The following is a 23984-nucleotide window of genomic DNA, read 5'->3' as shown; positions in this document are numbered from 1 at the left end:
ACACTGCCATGTGTATACCTATGCAACAATTTTACATGTTCTTCACATGTACCCCAAAACCTAAAATGCAATTTAAAAAAATGGATTTTTGAGAAAGTCTCTGATCTAAAGAAGCTGGGATAGTAAGATTCATGAAAGCTAGAAAATAAAGCAATGAGTACAAAATAGTATGAGTTCATCAGCAGGAAAGTGTCTTTAAAAAAAAAAAAAGATGGGACCTTGCTATGTTGCCCAGGCTGGTCTCAAACTCCTAGGCTCAAGTGATCCTTCCACTTTGGCCTCCCAGTGAGCTGGGATTACAGGTATAAGCCACTGAGCTGAGCCTACGAAAATGTCTATTTAGCAAACATCGTAGCATGTGCTACTAAATCTTTCTTTCAATACAAAGTTAGAGTATTATCCTCTATCCATATCTTGCAATCTGCTATAGGATAGGTTTGTCTCTCAAAGGCAGGAGATGCTAGAAAGGAATTGAAGGAATAATTAGAAACAGCTGATGAAAGTTAGGAACAGGATCATGAATGATGACGGAGCTTTTGTGCCTGGTGGAAGGGAAGAACACTGACACCAGTGACAGGAACAAGGTTATCAGGAGGAAGAAAAGGAAATTAAAGGAGAAAACGAATTGGTTTGGCACATGTTCTGTGGATAACACTGATAGGATATCTACATGGGTTATTATAATAATGTGTATACTTATATAACTCGGGGGTCTGGGATGAAAAAGGGGGAATTATGTCAGCTCTAGTGTATGGGACTTTGAAGTACACATATTAGAGTGATTGTCTCTCCACAGAAAGCGTTATAGTTGTGTCCAGAGTTCAGATGGCCAGCTGGCAAGTTTTAATTCAAAAAGTGTCAGAAGTAAGAGAACATAATTATCTCAGAAGAGGCTGGCCTGGTGGCTTATGTCTGTAATCTTAGCACTTTGGAAGGCTGAGGTGGGCTGATCACCTGAGGCCAGGAGTTCGAGACCAGCCTGGCTAACAAGGTGAAACCCCATCGATTACTAAAAATAGAAAAATTAGAAGGGCGTGGTACTGCACACCTAGTCGGGAGGGTGACAATCACTTGCACCTAGGAGGCGGAGGTTGCAGTGAGCCAAGCTTGCACCACTGCACTCCAGCCTGGGTGACAGAGCAAGACCCTGTCTAAAAATAATACTAATAATCTCAGAAGAATGTTTGATTTAGTAAACTCATCTTCCTTCAGTAATACAGAACAGCTGGATCCATATTAATCAAGATGCCACTCCTCTAAAGGGTTCTAGAAGGAAATAAACTAATACGGAGTAAAACTCTGCCCCATTCTGCTATAGCAGCCTTAGGGGAAAGGGACCAGGCAGGGAGCCAGGGTGGGGTGCACAGAGAAGCTTCACTCTAGACCTCAGAGAAGGTCTTAAAGACAACCAGGACTGGCCAGGCGAGGTGGTTCACGCCTGTAATCCCAGCACTTTGTGAGGCTGAAGCAGGAGGATCACTTGAAGCCAGGAGTTCGAGACCAGCCTGCCTACCACTGTGAAACCCTGTCTCTACTAAAAATACAAAATAAATTAGCCGGTTGTGGTGGGCACGCACCTGTAATCCCAGCTACAGGAGGGAGGAAGGAGAATCGCTTGAGCCTGGAAGGTGGAGGTTGCAGTGAGCTGAGATCACACTACTGCACTCCAGCCTGGGCAACATAGCTAGACTCCATCTTAAGAAAAAGGAAAAAAGAAAAAGGAAAAGAAATAGACTGTTGCCTGAGAACGCAATACTTCTGAAAGATGCGTCAAATTCACATGGCTACCTCCAGATCATGCAACCCCCCACCACCTTTTTTCTGTTTTTTGAGACAGAGTCTTGCTCAGTCGCCCAGGCTGGAGTATAGCGGCACAATCTCAGCTCGCTGCAACCTCACCTCCCAGGTTCAAGCAATTCTCCAGTCTCCGCCTCCCAAGCAGCTGGGATTACAAGCATGCTCCACCACACCTGGTTGATTTTTTTTTTTTTTTTTTTTTTGTATTTTTAGTAGAGATGAGGTTTCCCCATGTTGGTCAAATAGTCTTGAATTCCTGACTTCAGGTTATCCGTCTGCCTCGGCCCCGCAAAGTGCTGGGATTACAGGCGTGAACCACCACGCCAGGCCCACACAACCGTTTCTTGTAACTTTTAGCTGCTTCGGGAGGGTCAGAGCTCTCTAGCATTTTCTCACTTATCTCCCTCCTTTGCATTTTTACCCTCCGGTCCAACACCATTGTTGGGCTGACCCCGGTCTTTGATTTTCCACTCTGTCTGATTGTCATCATGCATCTGGGCAAGAAGTCTTGTTTTGTTCCTGCCGCTCCACCCCCAGACGGAGTCTTGCTCTGTCACCCAGGCTGGAGAGCTGTGGCATGGTCTCAGCTCACTGCAACCTCTGCCTCCCAGGTGCAAGCAATTTTCCTGCCTCAGCCTTCCAAATAGCTGGGATTACAGGTGCGCGCCACCACCTGCCTGAATTTTGTATTTTTAGGAGAGCAAGGGTTTCACCATGTTGGCCAGGCTGGTCTCCAACTCCTGACCTCAGGTGATCTGCCCACCTTGGCCTCCCAAAGTGCTAGGATTACAGGCATGAGCCACCACGCCTGGTTCTTAACATTTTCTCACCTTATCTCCCAAAGGAGGAAGCGGGAGTAGTGGTGTGGGCTCACAGACATCACCACTGCTGTGAAAACCTCTGGGTGAAGCTGTCATTCTTCTTTCCTCAAAATTGCATATGCATATGTCTTAGTCCATTTGTGCTGCTCTCACAAAATGCCCGAGACCGGGCAATTTATAAGGAATCTAAATTTATCTTCTCACAGTTCTGCAGGCTGGGAGCCAAGATCAAAGTGCCATCAGGTTCCGCTGCCCGGAAAGGGATGCGCCCTCCGCAGCGGAGGAACGACTGTGGTCGCAGGAGAGAAACGCAAAGAAGCTGACACGGTTGCTTCGTGAAGCCTCTTTTATAAGGGCCTTAATCCATTCACGAGGGAGGAGTCCTCGTGGTCTCATCACCTCTTAAAGGCCCCGCCTCTTAACACAATCTCATTGACATCACCTGGGTTTTGGAAGGGACACATTCAAACCCTAGCAGTAAATAACAAACCTTCGTCAGTGCCTCTGAAAGGATCTGAAAATATGTAATTACAGCAGGTGTCTCTGGTGATTCTTAGGCACAAAATATTTGAGAGCCATGTGTTCGATTTTACATAAAATAACACCACAGCTTTCTCCTTTCTTCCAAGAACCTCCATTTATACCACTTTTAAAAATGAGTATTGAATTCCCAAAACATAGATACAAATGCTCACTTGCTTATAACCGAACACCTGCCAAAGGTGAATGAAAGTGATTTTTGGATGACCCACCTGTTGGGGTTCCTGCTTTATCTTATCTCTACCCACCCCCACCCCCACCCCCACCCCCCCACCCCCGGACGGGAGAGCCCAGAGCCAGAGGTCAGAAGAGAGACTCTGCGTTCAGCCTTGTTAACTTTGAAGGCTCACGTGATCTCTGAGGACAGCTCTGATTGTTTTTATCTTGCTCAAATTCCTGTCTAAGGGGTCTGGGGAGTCATGCCCTACAAACCATATGTTCTCATCAGACGGGTTTTATTAACCCTAAATATCCTGACTTATTTTCTGATCTGACTCTGGCATAACATTATGTCAAAAAGAAATAAGTCAAATATGTTACCCCAAGACGTGATTCTTTGCCATATTTTGAAATGGCCCTGCAAAGCTGTTCTTTGTTGGGGAAAATTTGCATCTGTAAAGTATCTTTATTAACGTAGCTAGATCATTTTCTTCCAGGCCCTCCCAATCCTGAAGAGATTAACTAAAAGTCTAGCACCTTTTAAAAGTCTGAATAGAAAATAATTGCCATCTGTTGTCCCTAAGGGCAGCCACTATAAGACTTCAAAAGAAACTTGGTCTCCACAATCTTTATTTTATTAATATTTTTTTTTGAGACGCAGTCTTGCTCTGTTATTCAGGCTGGAGTGCAGTGGTGCAATCTCAACTCACTGCAATCTCTGCCTCCTGGGTTCAAGCGATTCTCCTGCTTCAGTCTCCTGAGTAGCTGGGATTACAGGCGCCTGCCACCATGCCCAGCTATTTTTTGTATTTTTAGTAAAGACATGGTTTCAGCTGGATGCGGTGGCTCACACCTGTAATCCCAGCACTTTGGGAGGCCAAGGTGAGTGGATCACAATGTCAGGAGTTTGAGACCAGCCTGGCCAACCTGGTGTAACCCCATCTCTACTAAAAATACAAAAATATATATATATATTAGCTGGGCGTGGTGGTGGGCACCTGTAATCGCAGCTGCTTGGGAGGCTGGGGCAGGAGAATTGCTTGAACCCAGGAGACGGAAGTTACAGTGAGCCGAGATCATGCCATTGCACTCCAGCCTGGATGACAAGAGTGAGACTCAGTCTCAAACAAAACAAAACAAAACGGGGTTTTATCATGTTGGCCAGGCTGGTCTCGAACTCCTGACCTCAGGTGATCCACCCACCTCGGCCTCCCAAAGTGCTGAGATTACAGGCATGAGCCACCGCGGCCACAATCTTTTATCTCAACCCAAACATTTCCTTTCTATCGATCCCAGGTCTTTAGACAAACTCAACCAATTGTCAACTAGAAAATATTTAAATTTACTTATAGCCTGGAAGCTTCCCTCTTCCCACTCAACTCTGTTTTGAATTCGAATTGTCCCGCCTTTCTGGACCAAACCAATGTATTTCTTAAATGTATTTGATTGATGTCTCCTGTCTCCCTAAGCTGCGCCCATCCACCATGGGCACATGTTCTCAGGACCTCTTAAGGGCTATGTCACAGGCCATGATCACTCATATTTGGCTCAGAACAAATCTCTTCAGCTATTTTACAGAGTTTGACTCTTTTTGTCCACATCTGCAAGGAGCACTCACCCCAGTGCTGCCCATGATCAGAAAGAGAGCAATGTGGAAACGTCCGAAGCCGACGGTCTCCACTGCGTCTTCCACGGTGAATGTCTTTGGCTCTAACAACGAGAGGCAAGTGGAAGAAATAGCTTCTTCAGGGAAGGGAATGCATTGCAACTATCGCTTAGCTTCAGAAAGCCAATCCATTATTATTATTATTATTATTATTGAGACTGAGTCTTGCTCTGTCACCCAGGCTGGAGTGCAGTGGTGCAATCTCAGCTCACTGCAACCTCTGCCTCCCAGGTTCAAGCAATTCTCTGCCTCAGCCTCCTGAGTAGCTGGGCACCCGCCACCACACCCGGCTAATTTTTGTATTTTTAGTAGAGACGGGGTTTCACCATCTTGGCCAGACTGGTCTTGAACTCCTGACCTCATGCTCCACCTGCCTCTGCCTCCCAAAGTGCTGGGATTACAGGTGTGAGCCACCGCGCCCAGCCACCAACCCATTATTATAAAAACAAGCTAATACGAGGGGCCTGTGGTAAGAAGTGAAGCAGCAGGTTGAGCTGGAGACTTCTATGATAATCTCACCTTTAATCTGTGTCTCTGCAGTCCCCAGGCTCAACTTCCGAAGGCTGAGGATCGTGACGGGCTCTGTTGACTTGGTTGCCATCTTCTCAATAGCTCAAGTTCCCCAGACAGCTTACCTGGTGGAAGCAAGGGAGGGAAGAAGGAAAGAAATGTAATGGTTATTGGCTACTTAGTATATGCCAAGCACACTACACACACACACACACACACACACACACGATTTCCTGAAGCCCTCACAAAAATCAAATGAGGTATGTATTTTTATCCTCTTTCACATCTGGCCTCTGGAACCAAGCAACTCATTGCTTTTTTCCCCTACTATTTTGTATTGATTGAGTGATTGATTGATTGAGATGCAGTCTTGCTCTGTCACCCAGGCTGGAGTGCAGTGACTGCAATCTCGGCTCACTACAACCTCTGCCTCCCGGGTTCAACTGATTCTCGTGCCTCAGCCTCTCAAGTAGCTGGGATTGGAGGCACGTGTCACCACGCCCCGCTAATTTTCTTTTTTTTTTTGTAGAGATGGGGTTTCACCATGTTCTCCAGACTGGTCTTGAACTCCTGACCTCAGTTGATCTGCCCACCTCAGCCTCCAAAAGTGCTGGGATTACAGGCAGGAGCCACCGCACCCAGCCTTCCTACTACTTTTTAGGTATGTGGCTTTGAGAAATTTGCCCTTTGCACACCTCAGTTTTCTCAAATGAGTTTCCTAAAATGGGGATGATCTAATAATGGCACCCAACTTTCAAGGTTGTTATGATTATTGAATGGGTTGCTTCGCAGAAAGCACGTACTCCATACCTGGCACGAACTGATGTGCTTGATAAATGGAAGCTGTTACTATTGTTACCGTATATGAGGGATGTATTTGTCACTAATCGTTGTCCTGAGCACTTTGCATACATGAATTATCCCCTCTAATCCTCACAGAAGATCTGTGAGGTATTATCATTTATCACTGTGTGGCATATAAGGAACCTGAGAAATAGCGACCAAATTGCTAAATTAGATAATCAAGCTAAATTAAAAGGCCAAATTAGACAATCAGGACTCTGAGGCCAGTAACTAACCCTGAGTCTGGGGCCAGACGCAGGTCGTGGCAATTTAGCCAATAGCATCCTCTGAGTGGGAGGGAACATGGCTTTGCTACAGGAAAGCAATCGCAGTTAGCAGCGCTTTACACTCTCGCAGATCTTGTGTTTCCAGTGTGCTTTTGTGCATGTCATTGTCATTTAATTCTGACAGAAACCCATGAAGTGCTTTTTAAATTTTATTTATTTTTGGAGACAGAGTCTTGCTCTGTCACCCAGGCTGGAGTGCAGTGGTGCTATCTCTGCCTCCTGGGTTCAAGCGATTCTCCTGCCTCAGCCTCCCGAGTATCTGGGACAACAGGCACTTGCCACCATGCCCGGCTAAGTTTTTGTATTTTTAGTAGAGACGGGGTTTCACCGTGTTAGCCAAGATGGTCTTAATCTCCTGAACTTGTGATCCGCCAGCCTCAGCCTCTCAAAGTGCTGGGATTACAGGTGTGAGCCACCACACCTGGCTGCTTCTTTTTACCTCATCTTTTGGCATTTAACCCTAAAAAGGATTCTTAACTCTAAAAACCAAAAGAAAACTAAGACAAGAAAAGATGGGTATCAAGTCAGCAGCTTAACCACACAGACTTTTGTTTTCAAATGACTTTAAGATATGGTAATTTAATTATACATTCCTCGCGGGATAAACAGAAATCCTAACCTATCCTTGCTAATGATGTTGTTGGTAACATTGGTATCATTATTTGCGTATTAGTACATATTTAGAATAAAGTAGTTATGTTAATACTGTTAGGAACCCAGATTTTCCTCATTGAGGAAAAACATAAATATAAAATCAAATTTGCTATGTAAAAAATTTATAATCCTTTTTTTTTTTTTTTTTTTTGAGACAGTCTTGCTCTGTTGCCCAGGCTGGAGTGCAGTGGTACAATCTTGGCTCACTGCAATCTCCGCCTCCCAGGTTCAAGTGATTCCCCTGCCTCAGCCTCCCACAGAGCTGAGACTACAGGAAGGTACAACCACGCCCGGCTAATTTTTTGTATTTAGTAGAAACGGGGTTTCACCATGTTGGCCTGGTTGGTCTCGATCTCCTGACTTCGTGATCCACCCGCCTCCCAAAGTGCTGGGATTACAGGTGTGAGCCACCATGCCCAGCCTATAATCCTAATTTTGAACTGGAAATAGAGATACGATATTATCGTATAACATATGTATTACACATATATAATAAATATAAACAAATCCAGGCACCTTAGGTAAATGGCTGATTCTGGCTCGGGGACAGGAAATGTACAAACTGAGCCTGGGGCATCTTGTTGTAGCCTATATAGTATGGGCAATATCAAAGACCTGTGGGGTTGCAATGAAAGGTTACAAAATTAAAATTAAGAGCCGGGCGTGGTAGCTCATCCCTGTAATCCCAGCACTTTGGGAGGCCAAGAGAGGAGGACCACCTGAGGCCAGGAGTTTGAGACCAGTCTGGCCAACACGGTGAAACCCCATCTCTACTAGAATACCCCATCTCTACTAGAATAAAAATTAGCCAGGTGTGGTGGTGCGCTCCTGTAGTTCCAGCTACTCGGGAGGCTGAGGCACGAGAATTGCTTGAACCCAGGAGGCAGAGGTTGCAGTGAGCCAAGATCCGGCCACTGCACTCCAGTCTGGGTGACAGAGTGAGACTCTATCTCAAAAAAAAAAAAAAAAATTAAAATTGAAAAGGCTCCCACTGGCCAAAGATGGGACAATGTGAACATCAAAATGGCAAATGACTGCAAAGAACTGAAACACATTAAAGCTGCTAAAATCCATTTGTTTACAGTAACACTAAAATGAAGACCTCACTGATCACCTCTGGAGAATGGTAAGAAACAAACCCATTCTGAAAACTAGTAAATATCTTGACTTTTGTGTACAGATTGTCTGTACATCAGGGTAGCCAGTTGATGAAAGAAAATTATTTGTGAATAATAAAGCTAATATACGCAGAAAAAAGGATGGAATTCAATTATCACTGTTTTATACCTTCTAAAAAATAATGGATCCAGGCAACAATCATCAGTGGCTGATAAACTATTAGGTGAAAGGCTGATGGCGAACTTTGCTAGGACAGGGATACAGCTGATAACACCTGAACCCACTGAAAAATTGTAATGCCATGGAAATAGAGACAGGCAGATTGCATTGGCTCCTAATGAGATGCAACAGGAAGACATATACAACATCACCTGTGATAAAGAGAAGTTGAGGACAGGAGTGGTGGCACGCACCTGTGGTCCCAGTTATTCAGAAGGCTGAGGCAGGAGAATTGCTTGAACCCGGGAGGTGGAGGTTGCAGTGAACTGAGATTGCGCCACTGCACTCCAGCCTGGGCGACAGAGCGAGACTCCATCTCAAAATAAAAGGAATTGAACCTGAATCAAATGAAGAACGTAGCTCTAGCTAGCACTTTACACAGGAAATGAAGAAACATGTTGAATAACACCATGTGGATGCAACCAGGAAAATGCAGACCGTGGGAAGCTGTGTAAGATAAATGACCCGGTTTCTTCATTACATGCATGGCAAGGAAAAATGAGGAAAGGGGAACCCATAGACTAAATCAAAGAGACGCAGCAAATCAAAAGTGGATTGTTTGGATGTTCATTCAAACAAATCAACCATTAAAAATTTTAAAATAAAACGATAGTGTGTGGCTGGGTGCAGTGGCTCACGTCTGTAATCCCAGCACTTTGGAAGGCCAAGGCTGGCAGATCACAAGGGCAGGAGTTCCAGACCATCCTGGCCAACATGGTGAAACCCCATCTCTACTAAAAATACAAAAATTAGCCGGGCGTGGTGGCGCATGCCTGTAATCCCAACTATGTGGGAGGCTAAGGCAGGAGAATCACTTGAACCCAGGAGGTGAAGGTTACAGTGAGCCAAGATCGTGCCACTGCACTCCAGCCTGGGTGACAGAGTAGGACTCTGTCTCAGCGGGGGTGGGGGGAAAGGGGTGGCAAAGAAACTCCTAGCTGGACGAGGTGGCTCATGCCTGTAATCCCAGCACATTGGGAAGCTGAGGAGGGCAGATCACCTGAGGTCAGGAGTTCAAGACCAGCCTGGCCAACATGGTGAAACCCTATCTCTACTAAAAATACAAAAACTAGCTGGATATGATGGTGGGTGCCTGTAATCCCTGCTACTCAAAGGCTGAGATGGGAGAATTGTGTCACTGCACTGCAGCCTGGGCAACAAAGCAAGGCTCCATCTCAAAAAAAAAAAAAAAAAAAAAAACTCCTGCAACTTGAGCAAAAACTCAAAAAAACTCAAATGATGGGCAAAGGACCTGAGTAGACAGTTTTCAAGTGAAGACATCCAAACAGCCGACAGCCAGTACAAGTGGCCAGTGAAAAGGTGCGGGATATCACTAATCCTCAGAAAAATGCAGATGAAAACCACGCTTAGACATTACCTTGTACTTGTTAGGATGATGATTATCAAAAGACCAAGAGAGATAACACGTGTTGTGGGAATGTGGAGAAAAAGGAACCCTTTTACACTGTTGGGGGAATGTAAATTGGTGCAGCCACTATGGAAAACAATATTGAACTATCCTCAAAAAATTAAAATGGAACCACCAATATGATCCAACAGCCCCACTTCTGGATATATCCTAATGGAATTGAAATCCGTTATCTGGAAGAAATATCTATACTCACGTTCACTGTAGCGTTATTCACAATACCCAAACTTTAAAGCAACCCAAATGTCCGTTAACAGATGTGTGGGAAAAGGAAATTGGGTACCTGCATACAATGAAATTTTTTTGAGACAGAGTTTCGCTCTGGTTGCCCAGACTGGAGTGCAGTGGTGCGATCTCCGCTCACCGCAACCTCCGCCTCCCGGGTTGAAATGATTCTCCTGCCTCAGCCTCCCGAGTAGCTGGGATTACAGGTACGTGCCACCCTGCCCAGATGGGGTTCCTCCATGTTTGTCAGGCTGGTCTCAAACTCCTGACCTCAGGTGATCCCCCCGCCTCGGTCTCCCAAAGTGTTGGGATTACAGGCGTGAGTCACCGTGCCTGGCCACAATGGAATATTATTCAGCTTTAAAAAAGAGGGAGTTCCTAGCCGGACGCGGTGGCTCACGCCTGTAATCCCAGCACTTTGGGTGGCTGAGGCGGCTGGATCACAAGGTCAAGAGTTTGAGACCAGCCTGGCCAATATGGTGAAACTCTGTCTCTGCCAAAAATACAAAAATTAGCTGGGCATGGTGGTGGGCACCTATAGTCCCAGCTACTTGGGAGGCTGAGGCAGGAGAATCTCTTGAGCCCGGAAGGCAGAGGTTGCAGTGAACTGAGATTGTGCCATTCCACTCCAGCCGGAGCGACAGAGTGAGACTCTGTCTCAAAAAAAAAAAAAAAAAAAAAGAGGGAGTTCCTGCCATCTGCAACACCGTAGGTGAACCTGGAGGACGTGATAAAGTTAAAGAAGCCAGGCACGGAGGAATGAATACTATCATTTACATGATGAATCTAAACTAGCCAAGTCCCAGAAGCAGAGATTGGAATGGTGGATGCCATTCTGCGGCGCTGAGGGGAAGGGGAAATAGGGAGGTATTAGTCAAAGACACAAAATATTTGCTATACGAGGTGAATGTATCCTGGAGATCTTCCTATAACATTGCACTTATAGTTAACAATATGGTATTGTGCGCCTAAACTTTTGCCAGGAAGGTAGATCTTCTGATAAGTGTTCTTATCACAAAAATAATAATAGCCAGGTTCAGTGAGGCTGAGGCAGGGGAATCGCTTGAACCTGGGAGGCAGAGGTTGCAGTGAGCCGAGATCTCGCCACTGCACTCCAGCTTGGGCAACAGAGCAAGACTCTGTCTCAAAAAATAAATAAATAAATAAATAAATAAATAAATAAATAAATAAATAAATAATCAAAAGGCTAGAGGAAACTTTTGGAGATAACAGGTTTATGGCATAGATCGTGGTGATGGTTTCACAGTGATACCTGCAAACTCATCAAGTTGTATGTATTAAATATGCACCAGCTTTTATGTCGTTGGTGTCTCAATAAAGTGGTTAGAAAAACAAAACAAAACTCAAGCCAAGGTGTCCTCTTGCCAGAACATAAAGAGAGCCAGAGAACAGCTGTGTAGCAGCACATCAAGGTCATTAATGTTTGCCAAGTGTTGGCTCTGTAGCTCCTATGGAGGATTTCAGAGGAGGATCTGACATACATGTTCCTGCCCTAAGGAGTTTTTTGTTTTTGTTTTTTTCTGGAGACAGAGTTTCACTCTGTTGCCAAGGCTGGAGTGCAATGGCATGATCTCAGCTCACCACAACCTCCACCTCCCAGGTTCAAGTGATTCTCCTGCCTCAGCCTCCCTGCCTCAGCACCCACCACCATGCCCAGCTAATGTTTGTATTTTTAGTAGAGACAGGATTTCTCCATGTTGGTCAGGCTGGTCTTGAACTCCCGACCTCAGGTGATCCGCCTGCCTTGGCCTCCCAAAGTGTTGGGATTATAGGTATGCACCACCAACGCCTGGCTAATTTTGTATTTTTAGTAGAAACGGGGTTTCTTCATGTTGGTCAGGCTGGTCTTGAACTTCTGACCTCAGGCGATCCACCTGCCTTGGCCTATAAAGTGCTGGGATTACAAGTGTGAGCCTAGGAGTTTTTAATCTAGCTGGGGACACAAAAGATAAACACAACAGACAATTATACTGCAGTGTGTATATTCTTTGTTTTCTTAAACACTGTCACAGAGACATAAATATTCCCAGATGGGGAAGAGATCAATAATGCTCAAAGATAATCCATGAAATCCTCTCCCTCAACGGAGACCATAAAAAGCATGAAAAGTTGTTATTTACACATAGTGGAAAATGCAAAATAATTGGTCTCTCAGTCCATCTGGGAGCCTGAAAGTTATAAGGAATATAAGAAAAGACAATTCTAAAGCTACTACTCCCTTTTTAGACATTGTTGGAACACTCTTTTGAAGGGTATTCCTTATTTGGAAGCCTCTTTTTTTTTTTTTTTTTTGAGATGGAGTTTCACTCTTATTGCCCAGGCTGGAGTACAATGGTGTGATCTCGGCTAACTGCAACTTCTACCTCCTGGGTTCAAGCAATTCTCTTACCTCAGCCTTCCGAGTCGCTGGGATTACAGGCACACGCCACCACGCCTGGCTAATTTTGCATTTTTAGTAGAGATGGGGTTTCTCCATGTTGGTCTGGCTGGTCTCCAACTCATGACCTCAGGTGATCCGTCCGCCTTGGCCTCCCAAAGTGCTGAGATTACAGGTGTGAGCCACTGTGCCCAGCCTTCTTTCCTTTTTAAAAACTTTTTAACAGCACTTAAAATTTTGTTTGTTTGTTTTCGAGACAGGGTCTCACTCTGTCACCGAGATCTGGCACAATCTCGGCTCACTGCAACCTCCGCCTCCAGGGTTCAAACAATTCTCCTGCCTCAGCCTCCTGAGTAGCTGGGATTACAGGCACCCACCACCATGCCCAGCTAATTTTTATGTTTTTAGTAGAGACAGGGTTTCACCACGTTGGTCAGGCTGATCTCAAACTCCTGACTCAGGTGATCCACCAACCTCAGCCTCCCAAAGTGCTGGGATTACAGGCATGAGCCACGGTGCCTGCCCTGACTTTTTAAATTTTTAATTTAATTTTTTATTTTTTGAGGCAGGGTCTTACTCTGTTGCCAAGGCTAGAGTGCTACCACACCTAGCCAAAAAACAAACAAAAAAAAAATTGGACTTAATAAAAATTTAAAACTTTTGTGTACCAAAAGACACTATCAAGAAAGTGGGGAAAAAAAACCACACAGAATAGAAGAGTGTTTGCACATCACGTACCTGATAAGAGTGAAGTAACCAGAACATACAAGAAACTCTTACAGCTCAACAATAAAAAGACAACCTAATTATTTAAATGAGCAATGATTTTAATAGAGGTGTCTAAAAGAAGATATGCAAATGGCCAATGAGCACATGAAAAGAGACTCAACATCATTGGTCATTAGGGAAATGCAAATCAAAACCACAAGATATCACTTCCTGCTCTAGGATGCCTAAAAAAATTTTTTTGAGACCGAGTTTTGCTCTTGTTGCCCAAGCTGGAGTGCAGTGGCGTGTTCTTGGCTCACTGCAACCTCCGCCTCCCAGGTTCAAGCGATTCTCCTGCCTCGGCCTCCCAAGTAGCTGGGGTTACAGGCATGTACCACCACACCTGGCTAATTTTATACTTTTATTAGAGATGGGGGTTTCACCATGTTGGTCAGGCTGGTCTCGAACTCCTGACCTCAGGCAGTCCACCTGCGTTGGCCTCCCAAAGCGCTGGGATTATAGGCATAAGCCACCAAGTCTGGCCAGATCCCTAAAATTAAAAAGGTAGGCAGTATGGTTCTCATACTTTAGAGTTTTTTTTTTTAAGGCAGTAACAAGTGTTAGTGAAGATGTGGGGACATCAGAACCCTGTGTGTTGCTGGTGGGAATTTAAAATCATGCAGCCCCTGTAGAAAACAGTTTGTCAGTTCTTCAAAAGGTAAACATAGAGTTACCATATGTCCTGAGCCTCTCCTAGGTATAACCTCAGGAGAATTGAGAATATAATCTGATGAGCTGAATTTTGTACCCTTCAAAATGTATATGTAGAAGACCTAACCCCTAGGACCTCAGAATGTGACTTGATTTGGAATTAGGATCATTGCCGATGTAATTTGTTAAGCCGAAGTCAGCTCTTCTTTCCCTAAGCAGCCCAAGATAATCTGTGAAAATGGTTCACTATTCACTCGACCCGGAGAACCCCATAAAATCATGCAAATCAAGAGGTTCAAATCACGGTGTTCACTTTAAGAACACTCATGACACTTCCCAGGCCATCAAGGGTATGCAGATATGAAAAGCCATGAAGTATCTGAAAGATGTCACTTTACAGAAACAGTGCGTACCCTTCCATCGTTACAATGGCGGAGTTGGCAGGTGTGCCTGAGCCAAGCAGTGGGTCTGGACACAAGGTCGGTGGCCCAAAAAGAGTGCTGAATTTTTGCTGCACATGCTTAAAAATGTAGAGAGCAATGCAGAACTTAAGGATTTAGATGTAGACTCTCTGGTCATTGAGCAGATCCAAGTGAACAGAGCGCCTAAGATGCGCCGCCAGACCTGCACAGCTCACGGTCAGATTAACCCACACGTGAGTGCTGTCCCTGCCCACTGAGATGATCCTTACTGAAACAGAATGCATTGTTCCTAAACCAGAAGAGGAGGTACCCAGAAGGAAAAGATATCCCAGAAGAAACTGAAGAAACAAAAACTTATGACACAACAGTAAATTCGTCATTAAAATAAATGCAATTAAAAGTAAAAAAAGAAAAATGATGAAGTCATACTGGAGTGGAGAGGGAGTCTCATCCATTGTAACTGATGTCCTCATGAAACGGGGGAAATTTGGACAGAGACAGCACACAGGGAGAATGGCCTGGGAATATGAAGGCAGAGATGGGGGTGATGCATCCACAAGCCAAGGAACCCCAGGGGGTGCCAGCAACCACCAGCAGCAACGGGAGAGGCATGGATCAGATTCTCCCTCCCAGCCCCAGAAAGAACCCACCCTGCCAACACCTTGGTCTCAGACATCTAGCCTCCAGAATCGTGAAATGATCAATTTCCCTTGTTTAAGCCGCTCAGTGTATGGTACGTTGTTATGGCAGCTCTGGGGAACTAATACACGTGTCCCTGCAAACACTCACATAAATAGTCAAAGAGCCATCATTTATCATAGCCAAAAATGGGAATGGTCCAAGTGTCCATCATCTGACAAATGGATAAATGAGATGTGGTCCATCCATACAATGGAATATCATTCAGCAATAAGAAGGAATGGAGGTCTGATACCTGCTACAACATGAATGAATCTCAAAAGCACGCTAAGCAAAAGAAGTCAGACACAAAGACCATATATTTTGTGATTCCATTTATATGAAATATCCATTTATATGAAAATTTGCAGAGACAGAAATAGATGAGTCTTTGCCAGGTGCTGGGGAAGGAGGAGAATAGGGAGTGACTGATAATAGGTGTGGGGCTTCTTTGGCAGGTGATGAAATGTTCTGGAATTATACAGTGGTGATGGTTGCACAACCTTGTGAACATACTAAAGATCACTGAATTGCACGCTTTTCTTTTTTCTGTTTTTTCTTTCTTCCTTTTTTTTTTTTTTTATGGGACAGAGTCTTGCTCTGTTGACCAGGCTGGAGTGCAGTGGCACAATCTCAGCTCACTGCAACCTCTGCCTCCCAAGTTCAAATCATTCTCCTGCCTCAGCCTCCCAAGTAGCTGGGACTACAGACATGTACCACCACGCCCAACTAATTTTTTTGTATTTTTAGTAGAGACAGGTTTTCACCATGTGGGTCAGGCTAGTCTCAAACTGCTAACCTCAAAATATCTACCTGCCTTGGCCTCCCAAAGTGCTGGTCTTCCAGGCATGAGCCACTGCGCCCAACCTGAATTGTACCCTTGAAAACGGTGACTTTGATATATGTGGATTATGTCAATTATATGTTTATTCCTTTTTTAAAAACAGAGCAATAAAATAGTAATGCAAGTCGCAGTAGCAGACTTAAAAACCAAAAGGAATCTGGCTATTTCTAGTATCTGGGAATAAAATGATTCAGTTTGATGGGAAAATAATATTTTTAAATCCCAGTGAGTTCATTTTAAGTTCAGTTACAAGTAAAATGCTTAACGATGAGTTCAGTCTTCAGTCAACATTAAATCTCTTCTATCAGTCATGCTTTATGATGTCTCATAACAATCTAAACATATTTTACATTTTAACAATCTTAAACCTTACATTTTAGAGGGGCAATAAAACAATTTCCATCAAGTCTCGTTTTTCTATATAGAACAGCAAGAAACCTGGAAACCTTCCACTTACTACCGCCCAGAACAAGTTTGTATTTATTTTTATTTTATTTTATTTTATTTTTGAGACAGAGTCTCACTCTGTCAGCCGGGCTGGAGTGCAATGGTGTGATCTCGGCTCACTACAACCTCTACCTCCCAGGTTCCAGCGATTCTCCTGCCTCAGCCTCCCGAGTAGCTGGGATTACAGGAGTGTACCACCACACCCGGCTAATTTTTGTATTTTTCGTAGAGACAGGGTTTCATCATATTGGCTAGGTTAGTCTCGAACTCCTAACCTCAAGTGATTCACCCACTTCAGCCTCCCAAAGAACTGGGATTATAGGTGTGAGCCACCATACTTAGCCCTTTGAAAAATTGTTTTAAAAATAGAGACAGGGGTCTCACTGTGTTGCCCCAGCTGGTCTTGACTTCCCGAGATCAAGCAATCCTTCCACCTCGGCCTTCCAAAGTGCTTATAGGCATGAGCCACTGCACCAGGCCCAGAACAAATTTTAATGTGGTATAAGCGTGCGTTTTAAACCACTTAGGTGGCTCCATGGCTCATAAACACCCTACATATTTCCTTTCTCTTATCAATAAAGAGAGGTGATGTATTGCACAGAGCCTGGCCAAAGTTGTTACAGTCCAAATATTTGCTTCACAGTTGCTCTTGAATTAAGCCTGATCCTGTAAAGGCAGATTCATGTTTGTTATTTCATTTTCCCTTTTTTTAATTTATTGTTTGTTTGTCTGTTTGTTTTGCAACAGCATCTCACTCTATCACCCAGGCTGGAGTGCAGTGATGTGATCTCGGCTCACTGCAACCTCCGCCTCTCAAGTTCAGGTGATTCTCCTGCCTCAGCCTACCGAGTAGCTGGGACTACAGGCACGTACCACCACACCTGGCTAATTTTTGTATTTTTAGTAGAGATGGGGTTTCACCATGTTGGCCAGGCTAGTCTTGAACTCCTGACCTGGTGATCTGCCCACCTCAGTGTCCCAAAGTGCTGGGATTACAGGCATGAGCCGTCACACCCAGCCAAGTCTCTTCATGTTGACAAGGCTGGTCTTAAACTCCTGGGTTCAGACGATCTTCCTGCCTCAGTCTCCCAAAGTGCTGGGACTTAGAGATGTGAGCCAGCATGCCCAGTCAAGGCCTGTGTTTTTGCACCACATGCCCCCACCTGCTCTCCATCACTGGCCATGACCTATTGGGCCAGGGATAGGCACTTGACCTGGAGACGATCAAACCATTGACTGGTCAGAAGTCCACAGGGTAGCCTCGCACAACAGGCTCTGTCTGATGGTGGTGATGGGTGCACAATATTGTGAATATGCTACATGCCACTGAATTGTTCACTTTAAAATTGTAACAGGCTGGGCGTGGTGGTGCATGCCTGTGATCTCAGCACTTTGGGATGCCAAGGTGGGAGAATTGCTTGAGGTCAGGAGTTTGAGACCAGCCTGGGTAACAGAGCGAGACCCCATCTCTACAATGATAATAAACAGTAAAAAATTGTTACAATGGTAAATTTGAAGTTATGTGTATTTTACCATAATTTTTAAAAATTAAAAGAACAAGACAAAAATTGCCAAAAAAAATACAGGTGCCCAGTAAATGTTTGTAGCAGATATAAACCATAAATTATAGGACAAAAATATTAAGATTCTAATAGCCAGTCTGGGCAATATAGTGAGACCTGGTCTCTACAGAAAAGTTCTTTATAAAGTTAGCCCTGTGTGGTGGCCCACATCGGTGGTCCAGCCCCTTGTGAGGCTGAGGTGGGAGAATCAAATGAGCCTGGCAGGTGGGGGCTGCAGTGAACCGGGATCATGCCACCCACTGCACTCCAGCCTGGGCAACAGAGGCAGATCCTATCTTAAAAAAAAAAAGAAGTAGAAGAAGAAGAGAAGAACAAGAGGAAGGAGAAGGAAGGAAGGGAGGGAGGGAAGGATAGAAGGAAGGGAGGGAGGGAGGGATAGAAGGAAGGGAGGGAGGGAGGGATAGAAGGAAGGAAGGGAGGGAGGGAGGGAAGGATAGAAGGAAGGAAGGGAGGGAGGGAGGGATAGAAGGAAGGAAGGAAGGGAGGGAGGGATAGAAGGAAGGAAAGGAGGGAGGGAGGAAGGGAGGGAAGGAAAGGAGGGAGGGAGGAATAGAAGGAAGGAAAGGAGGGAGGGAGGGATAGAAGGAAGGAAAGGAGGGAGGGAGGGAGGGAAGGATAGAAGGGAGGGAGGGAGGGAGAGATGGAAGGAAGGGAGGGAGGGATAGAAGGAAGGAAGGGAGGGAGGGATAGAAGGAAGGAAAGGAGGGAGGGAGGGAGGGATAGAAGGAAGGAAGTCAGTAGTCATGGTGAGGTCGAGATGAAACTCGCTCTATTTCCTCTGTCTGCAAGAAAATCCCTCTTCCGCCCCTCGCCTCTTCCTCACACCCCCTCACTAGACTAGAGGCCGGGTGGCGGCCCTCCGGCTGGCATATCAAGTCATGATGCAAATGGAAAGATGGAAACTTGGGACTAAATCTGGCCAGCATAAAACAGAAAACAGCCTGGAAACTGACGACCAGGAGATCTCCCGCAGCCTTGGACTGCTCACCTCCAGATACCATGAGCGAAAGAAGGAAATATACCTCTAAGGTCTAAGCCACTGTGATTTCTGGTCTCTGTTACTTGCAGTTTTGTGCAATTCTCAACTATAAACTTTCTCTTAAGTGTATGATGACAATGAAACAAGATGTTTATAAAATATGTCAATGTAAAAAAAAATTAGAATGGAATAGAATAGAACAGAACAGAACAGAACAGAATAAAACAAGACTGAACTAATGAATGAATGAGTGATTTTTTGGGAAGAAAGGAAAAAAGAGAAAACCCACAGTGACACAAAGCTACGCTTCTGGGCCAGGCGCGGTGGCTCATGCCTGTAATCCCAGCACTTTGTGGGGGCCGAGGCGGGTGGATCACGAGGTCAAGAGATCGAGACCATCCTGGTCAACATGGTGAAACCTCGTCTCTACTAAAAATATTTTAAAAAAAACAACAAAAAAATATGTCAATGTGCCATTGCATCAAAAGTCCTTAAGGTAGTATTATCCCTTGTCTCTGAGCAAAGCAATCAAACACTTTTTACAACTTTGCCATAATCACAAATCATTTATTCAGGGAATGTTTTAAAATATCTACAGGCCGGGTGCCATGGCTCACACCTGTAATCCCAGCACTTTGGGAGGCCCAGGAGGGTGGATCACCTGAGGTCAGGAGTTTGAGACCAGCCTGGCCAACATGGTGAAACCCCTTCTCCACTAAAAATACAAAAAATTAGCCGGGTGTGGCGTCACCCGCCTGTAGTCCCAGCTACTCAGGAGGCTGAGGCAGGAGAATTGCTTGAACCTGGGAGATGAAGGTTGCAGTGAGCTGAGATCGCACCATTGCACTCTAGCCTGGGCGACAAGAGCAAAACTCCATCTCAAAAAATAAAAAACATAATAAAGTATCTACAGAGTTACCAAATATATATGTCTCCCAAAGGCATTTATTGCTAATGTTCTGCTAATATTAGAACATACTGGGATCAAATGAAAAATTACCCAAAAGTGGGAGAAAAAGTTACTTGTTTTCTAAACTAGGTTGATTTTATTTCCCGGGTGAACTTGAGTGGTGTTGGGAAATTGTGATCTCAGTGTGCTAATTTCCTACAGGAAAATAAGACCTCAAAACCTCTCCAAAGTTGTCACTTGATCTTACTTATGAGAGGCACAACAAAATGGATACTTTTCACTCCAAATTCTCCTGTGTTCTACATTACAAAATCAATATATTTTGGAGGAAGAAGATTTCAAACTTCAGTTCTCCCAAAGGCCCCGTTGCAGGGGGTGGGGTGAGGGTGAAGAAAAGGGCTAGCGATGAGGTGTGGCTCACTCAGAGTAAGCCTGGCCCTTGCCCTGCCACGGAACAGCGTTCAGTGCCTGTCAGTTGTGACACCAGTCTTCCCAATGCACAGCCCTCGAAGATGGTCAAGGCCGGGTGGGTTCCCAAGGTCAGGGGAATTTGCCAAGAGAGGAAAGAAACAAATGTGTAAGTTTACCTGCAACAAAGAAAGTCCTCATTCCCGCACCATTAGGATAGGATATATTTTCTTTTTTTATTGTTCTTGTTTTTTTGAGACAGAGTTTCACTCTTGTTGCCCGGTTTGGAGTGCACTGGTATGATCTCGGCTCACCACAACCTCTGCCTCCCGAGTTCAAGCGATTCTCCTGCCTCAGCCTCCTGAAGAGCTGGGATTACAGGCATGCACCACCGCGCCAGGCTAATTTTGTATTTTTAGTGGAGACGGGGTTTCTCCATGTTGGTCAGGCTGGTCTCGAACTCCCAACCTCAGGTAATCTGCCCACCTCAGCCTCCTAAAGTGCTGGATTATATGCATGAGCCACCACGCCCTGCCAGGATATATTTTCAACAGGATTCCTTTGGTAAAGCATGTTGTGGGGCTCAGGGGTGTCAGCAGGAGATTATCAGGATTGTAGCATTCACATCTGTACCTTGTAAGGGGCTTACTCTCCAAGTCATTAAAAAGACACTCAAACACAAACTTGAAGTTAGTTAGCATATGTACAAAATGTATTTTCTTAGTAGTTTCTAGAGTTTCAGCCAAAAGCTACATAAAGAAAGAGGAGAACAAAGAGTTTGAGAGATGGACATGAGGAACATTATTGAGAGACAGAGCTTGCAATTTTTTTTTTTTTGAGACAGTTTCTCTCTTGTTGCCCAGGCTGAAGAACAGTGGTGCGACCTCAGCTCACCACAACCTCTGCCTCCCAGATTCAAGCAATTCTCCTGCCTCAGCCTCCCGAGTAGCTGGGATCACAGGCGTGCGCCACCATGCCCAGCTAATTTTGTATTTTTAGTAGAGATAGGGTTTCTCCATGTTGGTCAGGCTGGTCTCAAACTCCTGACCTCAAGTGATCCACCCGCCTCGGCCTCCTAAAGTGCCGGGATTACAGGTGTGAGCCACCGCACCCGGCCAAGCTTCAGATTTTAACTCAGAAATGGAACACTGGAAAGGCTGAGTTGACATCCTCTGTTCTTTGGTTCCCTTCTAACCCAGTAAGAGGATGGATGGATGGATGGATGGATGGATGGATGGACGAGCAGATGGATGGACGGATGGATGGCAGATGGATGATCAGTTAGACCAACTCAAGAAAATAGGGAATAAGATGGAAAAGAATGCTTTGCATCCCTCACCATCAGTTCCTAAAAAGCTCCAAGGGGAAAGTAATCCATGACCTACCTTCACAAAACCTGGCAAGAAACTGATAAATTGGGAACTTACCCTGAAACTCAAGGCTCAGATGGAGTTCAAGCTTCATTAAAACAAATTCTGAAGGACAGGTTGACATTTTATTCTATTGTATTTTGTTATACTGATTTTTTTAAAGCTCAAATAATTGGGCCACAGTAGATCTTTTTTAAACTGAATTTTGTGTGTGGTGTGTGATGTAATTTGTTTTGCAACATCAAATGAAATTTTCATGCTCTATTTGCCTTCAGCCACAAACTAACAGTCAGCTCCCACCCCCACCCTCTAAGCAGCAGGAAAAGTCAGCCCAGATCTACGTTGCCCGCAAGTTTCTCACCTCTGTATGCTCCTTGGACGGCCTTCCAATTGCAGGCTCTTTTGCTCCCCTCACCGTGGGCAAGTCTTAGATGGAAGCTGGAGCACTGATGGCTTCTGGGGGTGTCCAGACTTGCGATCCCAAGACACCCGGCCCCCTGCTCTTATCCTCTCCTTTCAGGTCAGGTGTCAGATCCGGATTCTTTAAGGGCCAACTTTGCATTCTGGGCAAGTGAATGACAACTAGGGCACGCCCTCTTCTCAACAGCCTGCACCTGATCCCCTTTTAAAGGGGAATTTACATTTCTCGTTAAGACTGAAAGAGGCTGCTGAACCTTGGAGGAGATTACTATGTTGTTCTCAGGACAGCTGGAGGAATTTCTGAAAGAGTAGGTATAGGTAAGGGGCAAAGGGAAGCTTTGCTCTTGCAAACATTTGCTCACAGCCATTGTTTAGAATTAAGAGGCAGGTTCATGCTCATCCTGTCAGCCACATCCTGCAGGGTGGCAGGCGTGCTGTAGCCCCTGGTATAGGCCATGGTGCCCACCACCCTGGAGCTGCCTGTGCTGTACATGCAGCCGCCTTTGCTATGCCAGGAGTCACTGAGGGCCAGGTGTGAGCCGGTCTTGGGTCAACTCCGTGGGCCTCAATGTCCCTGCTTCTGTTCATTATTCCCATACAGACATCAACGTGCCTGACTTCCCTGATTACCGTTACACTGAGATTTTTGATGGGACAAAGTCTTGAAAAGAGGGTGGCGAGGCTAGGAAAGGGTTCTCCTGTTTGGTGACTGCAACAGCTGCTGTGGGTGTCGCATCTGCTGCCAAGAATGTCATCTCCCAGCTTGTTTCCAGCATCGATGCTTCTGCTGATGAGTTGGCCATGTCGAAAATTAAAATCAAGTTATCTGATATTCCAGAAGACAAGAACATGGCTTTCAAATGGAGAGGCAAACCCCTGTGTGTATGCCATAAAACCGAAAAGGAAATTGACCGAGAAGCTATAGTTGAAGAGTTCCAGTTGAGGGCCCACCGCATGATTTCAGGGCCAGGCACCGTGACTCACACTTGTAATTCCAGCACTTTAGGAGGCCAAGGTGGGTGGATCACTTGAGGTCAGGAGTTCGAGACCAGCTTAGCCAACATGGCAAAACACCATGTCTACTAAAAATACAAAAATTAGCTGGACATGGTGGCATGCGCTCATAATCCCACCTACTTGGGAGGCTGAGGCAGGAGAATCGCTTGAACCCGGGAGACGGAGGTTGCAGTGAGCCAAGGTTGCGCCATTGCACTCCAGCCTGGGAGACAGAGCGAGACTCCATCTCAGAAAATAAAAAAATAAATTAATTTGAAAAAGAAGTAAAGGATGAGTGCAATGCTTATCAGGACAACCCATTCAGGTTTCTTTACTCGGCCTTTGCATTCATCCTCTTATGTACCCACAGCAAATGAAGATTTTGCTGGTGATTATTGCCCTTGCTGTGGGTCACACAGATGCGTCTGGCAGAATCTGGAAGGGGCCTGCGCCTCTTGACCTGGAACCTCCCTCATATGAGTTCGCCAGTGATGAAACAGTCATTGTGGGTTAGAGACTGCAACTCAAGTCAAAGGCTTCTTTCAGTCTTTGTGTCACCATAGAAGAGTTATTTGAGAGCAAGCCTTCTGAACTTCAAGTTGCTTGATTTCAAATAATTCAAGAATTGATAATAATGTATTTGCAAACATTACTGTGAAGTAAATTGAATTTAATGTTGAATACTTTTAAGCGTTCACTTAATAAAACAACTGTTAAACATTGTTACGCTGTCATACACTTGAAAGGTACGATGTCTTTTAGGTAATTCTAATTTTTTACTTTAAAATTTTTTATTTATTTATTTATTTTTTTGAGACAGAATCTCACTCTGTCTCCCAGG

General features: G+C 44.9%; 1 protein-coding gene and 2 pseudogenes across 1 annotated transcript in view; 2 read left to right on the top strand and 1 right to left on the bottom strand.

Annotated features, from left to right (window-relative positions):
• The window catches only part of SVOPL (SVOP like), a 181885-nt gene extending 176280 nt beyond the window's left edge, over positions 1-5605 (bottom strand). The window contains exons 1-2 of the mRNA XM_064373094.1: positions 5503-5605; positions 4936-5027 (exon numbers count right to left, since the gene is read on the bottom strand). Coding sequence (XP_064229164.1) covers positions 4936-5027; positions 5503-5584 — 174 coding nt within the window. The 5' untranslated portion in view covers positions 5585-5605. The remainder of the gene's footprint in view (positions 1-4935; positions 5028-5502) is intronic.
• An 8719-nt stretch (positions 5606-14324) lies between these two features.
• Positions 14325-14879, top strand: LOC105713785 (large ribosomal subunit protein uL22-like; annotated as a pseudogene).
• A 7723-nt stretch (positions 14880-22602) lies between these two features.
• LOC105713637 (cytochrome b-c1 complex subunit Rieske, mitochondrial-like) lies at positions 22603-23657 on the top strand (annotated as a pseudogene).
• Positions 23658-23984: the final 327 nt, after the last annotated feature.

Source organism: Aotus nancymaae, unplaced genomic scaffold, assembly GCF_030222135.1.
Source record: "Aotus nancymaae isolate 86718 unplaced genomic scaffold, 86718_ANA_hifiasm-v0.15.2.pri h1tg000002l, whole genome shotgun sequence".
Taxonomy (NCBI): Eukaryota; Metazoa; Chordata; class Mammalia; order Primates; family Aotidae; genus Aotus; species Aotus nancymaae.
The sequence above is the reverse complement of the archived record's forward strand: the minus strand, read 5'-3'. Positions and strand labels throughout refer to the sequence as shown.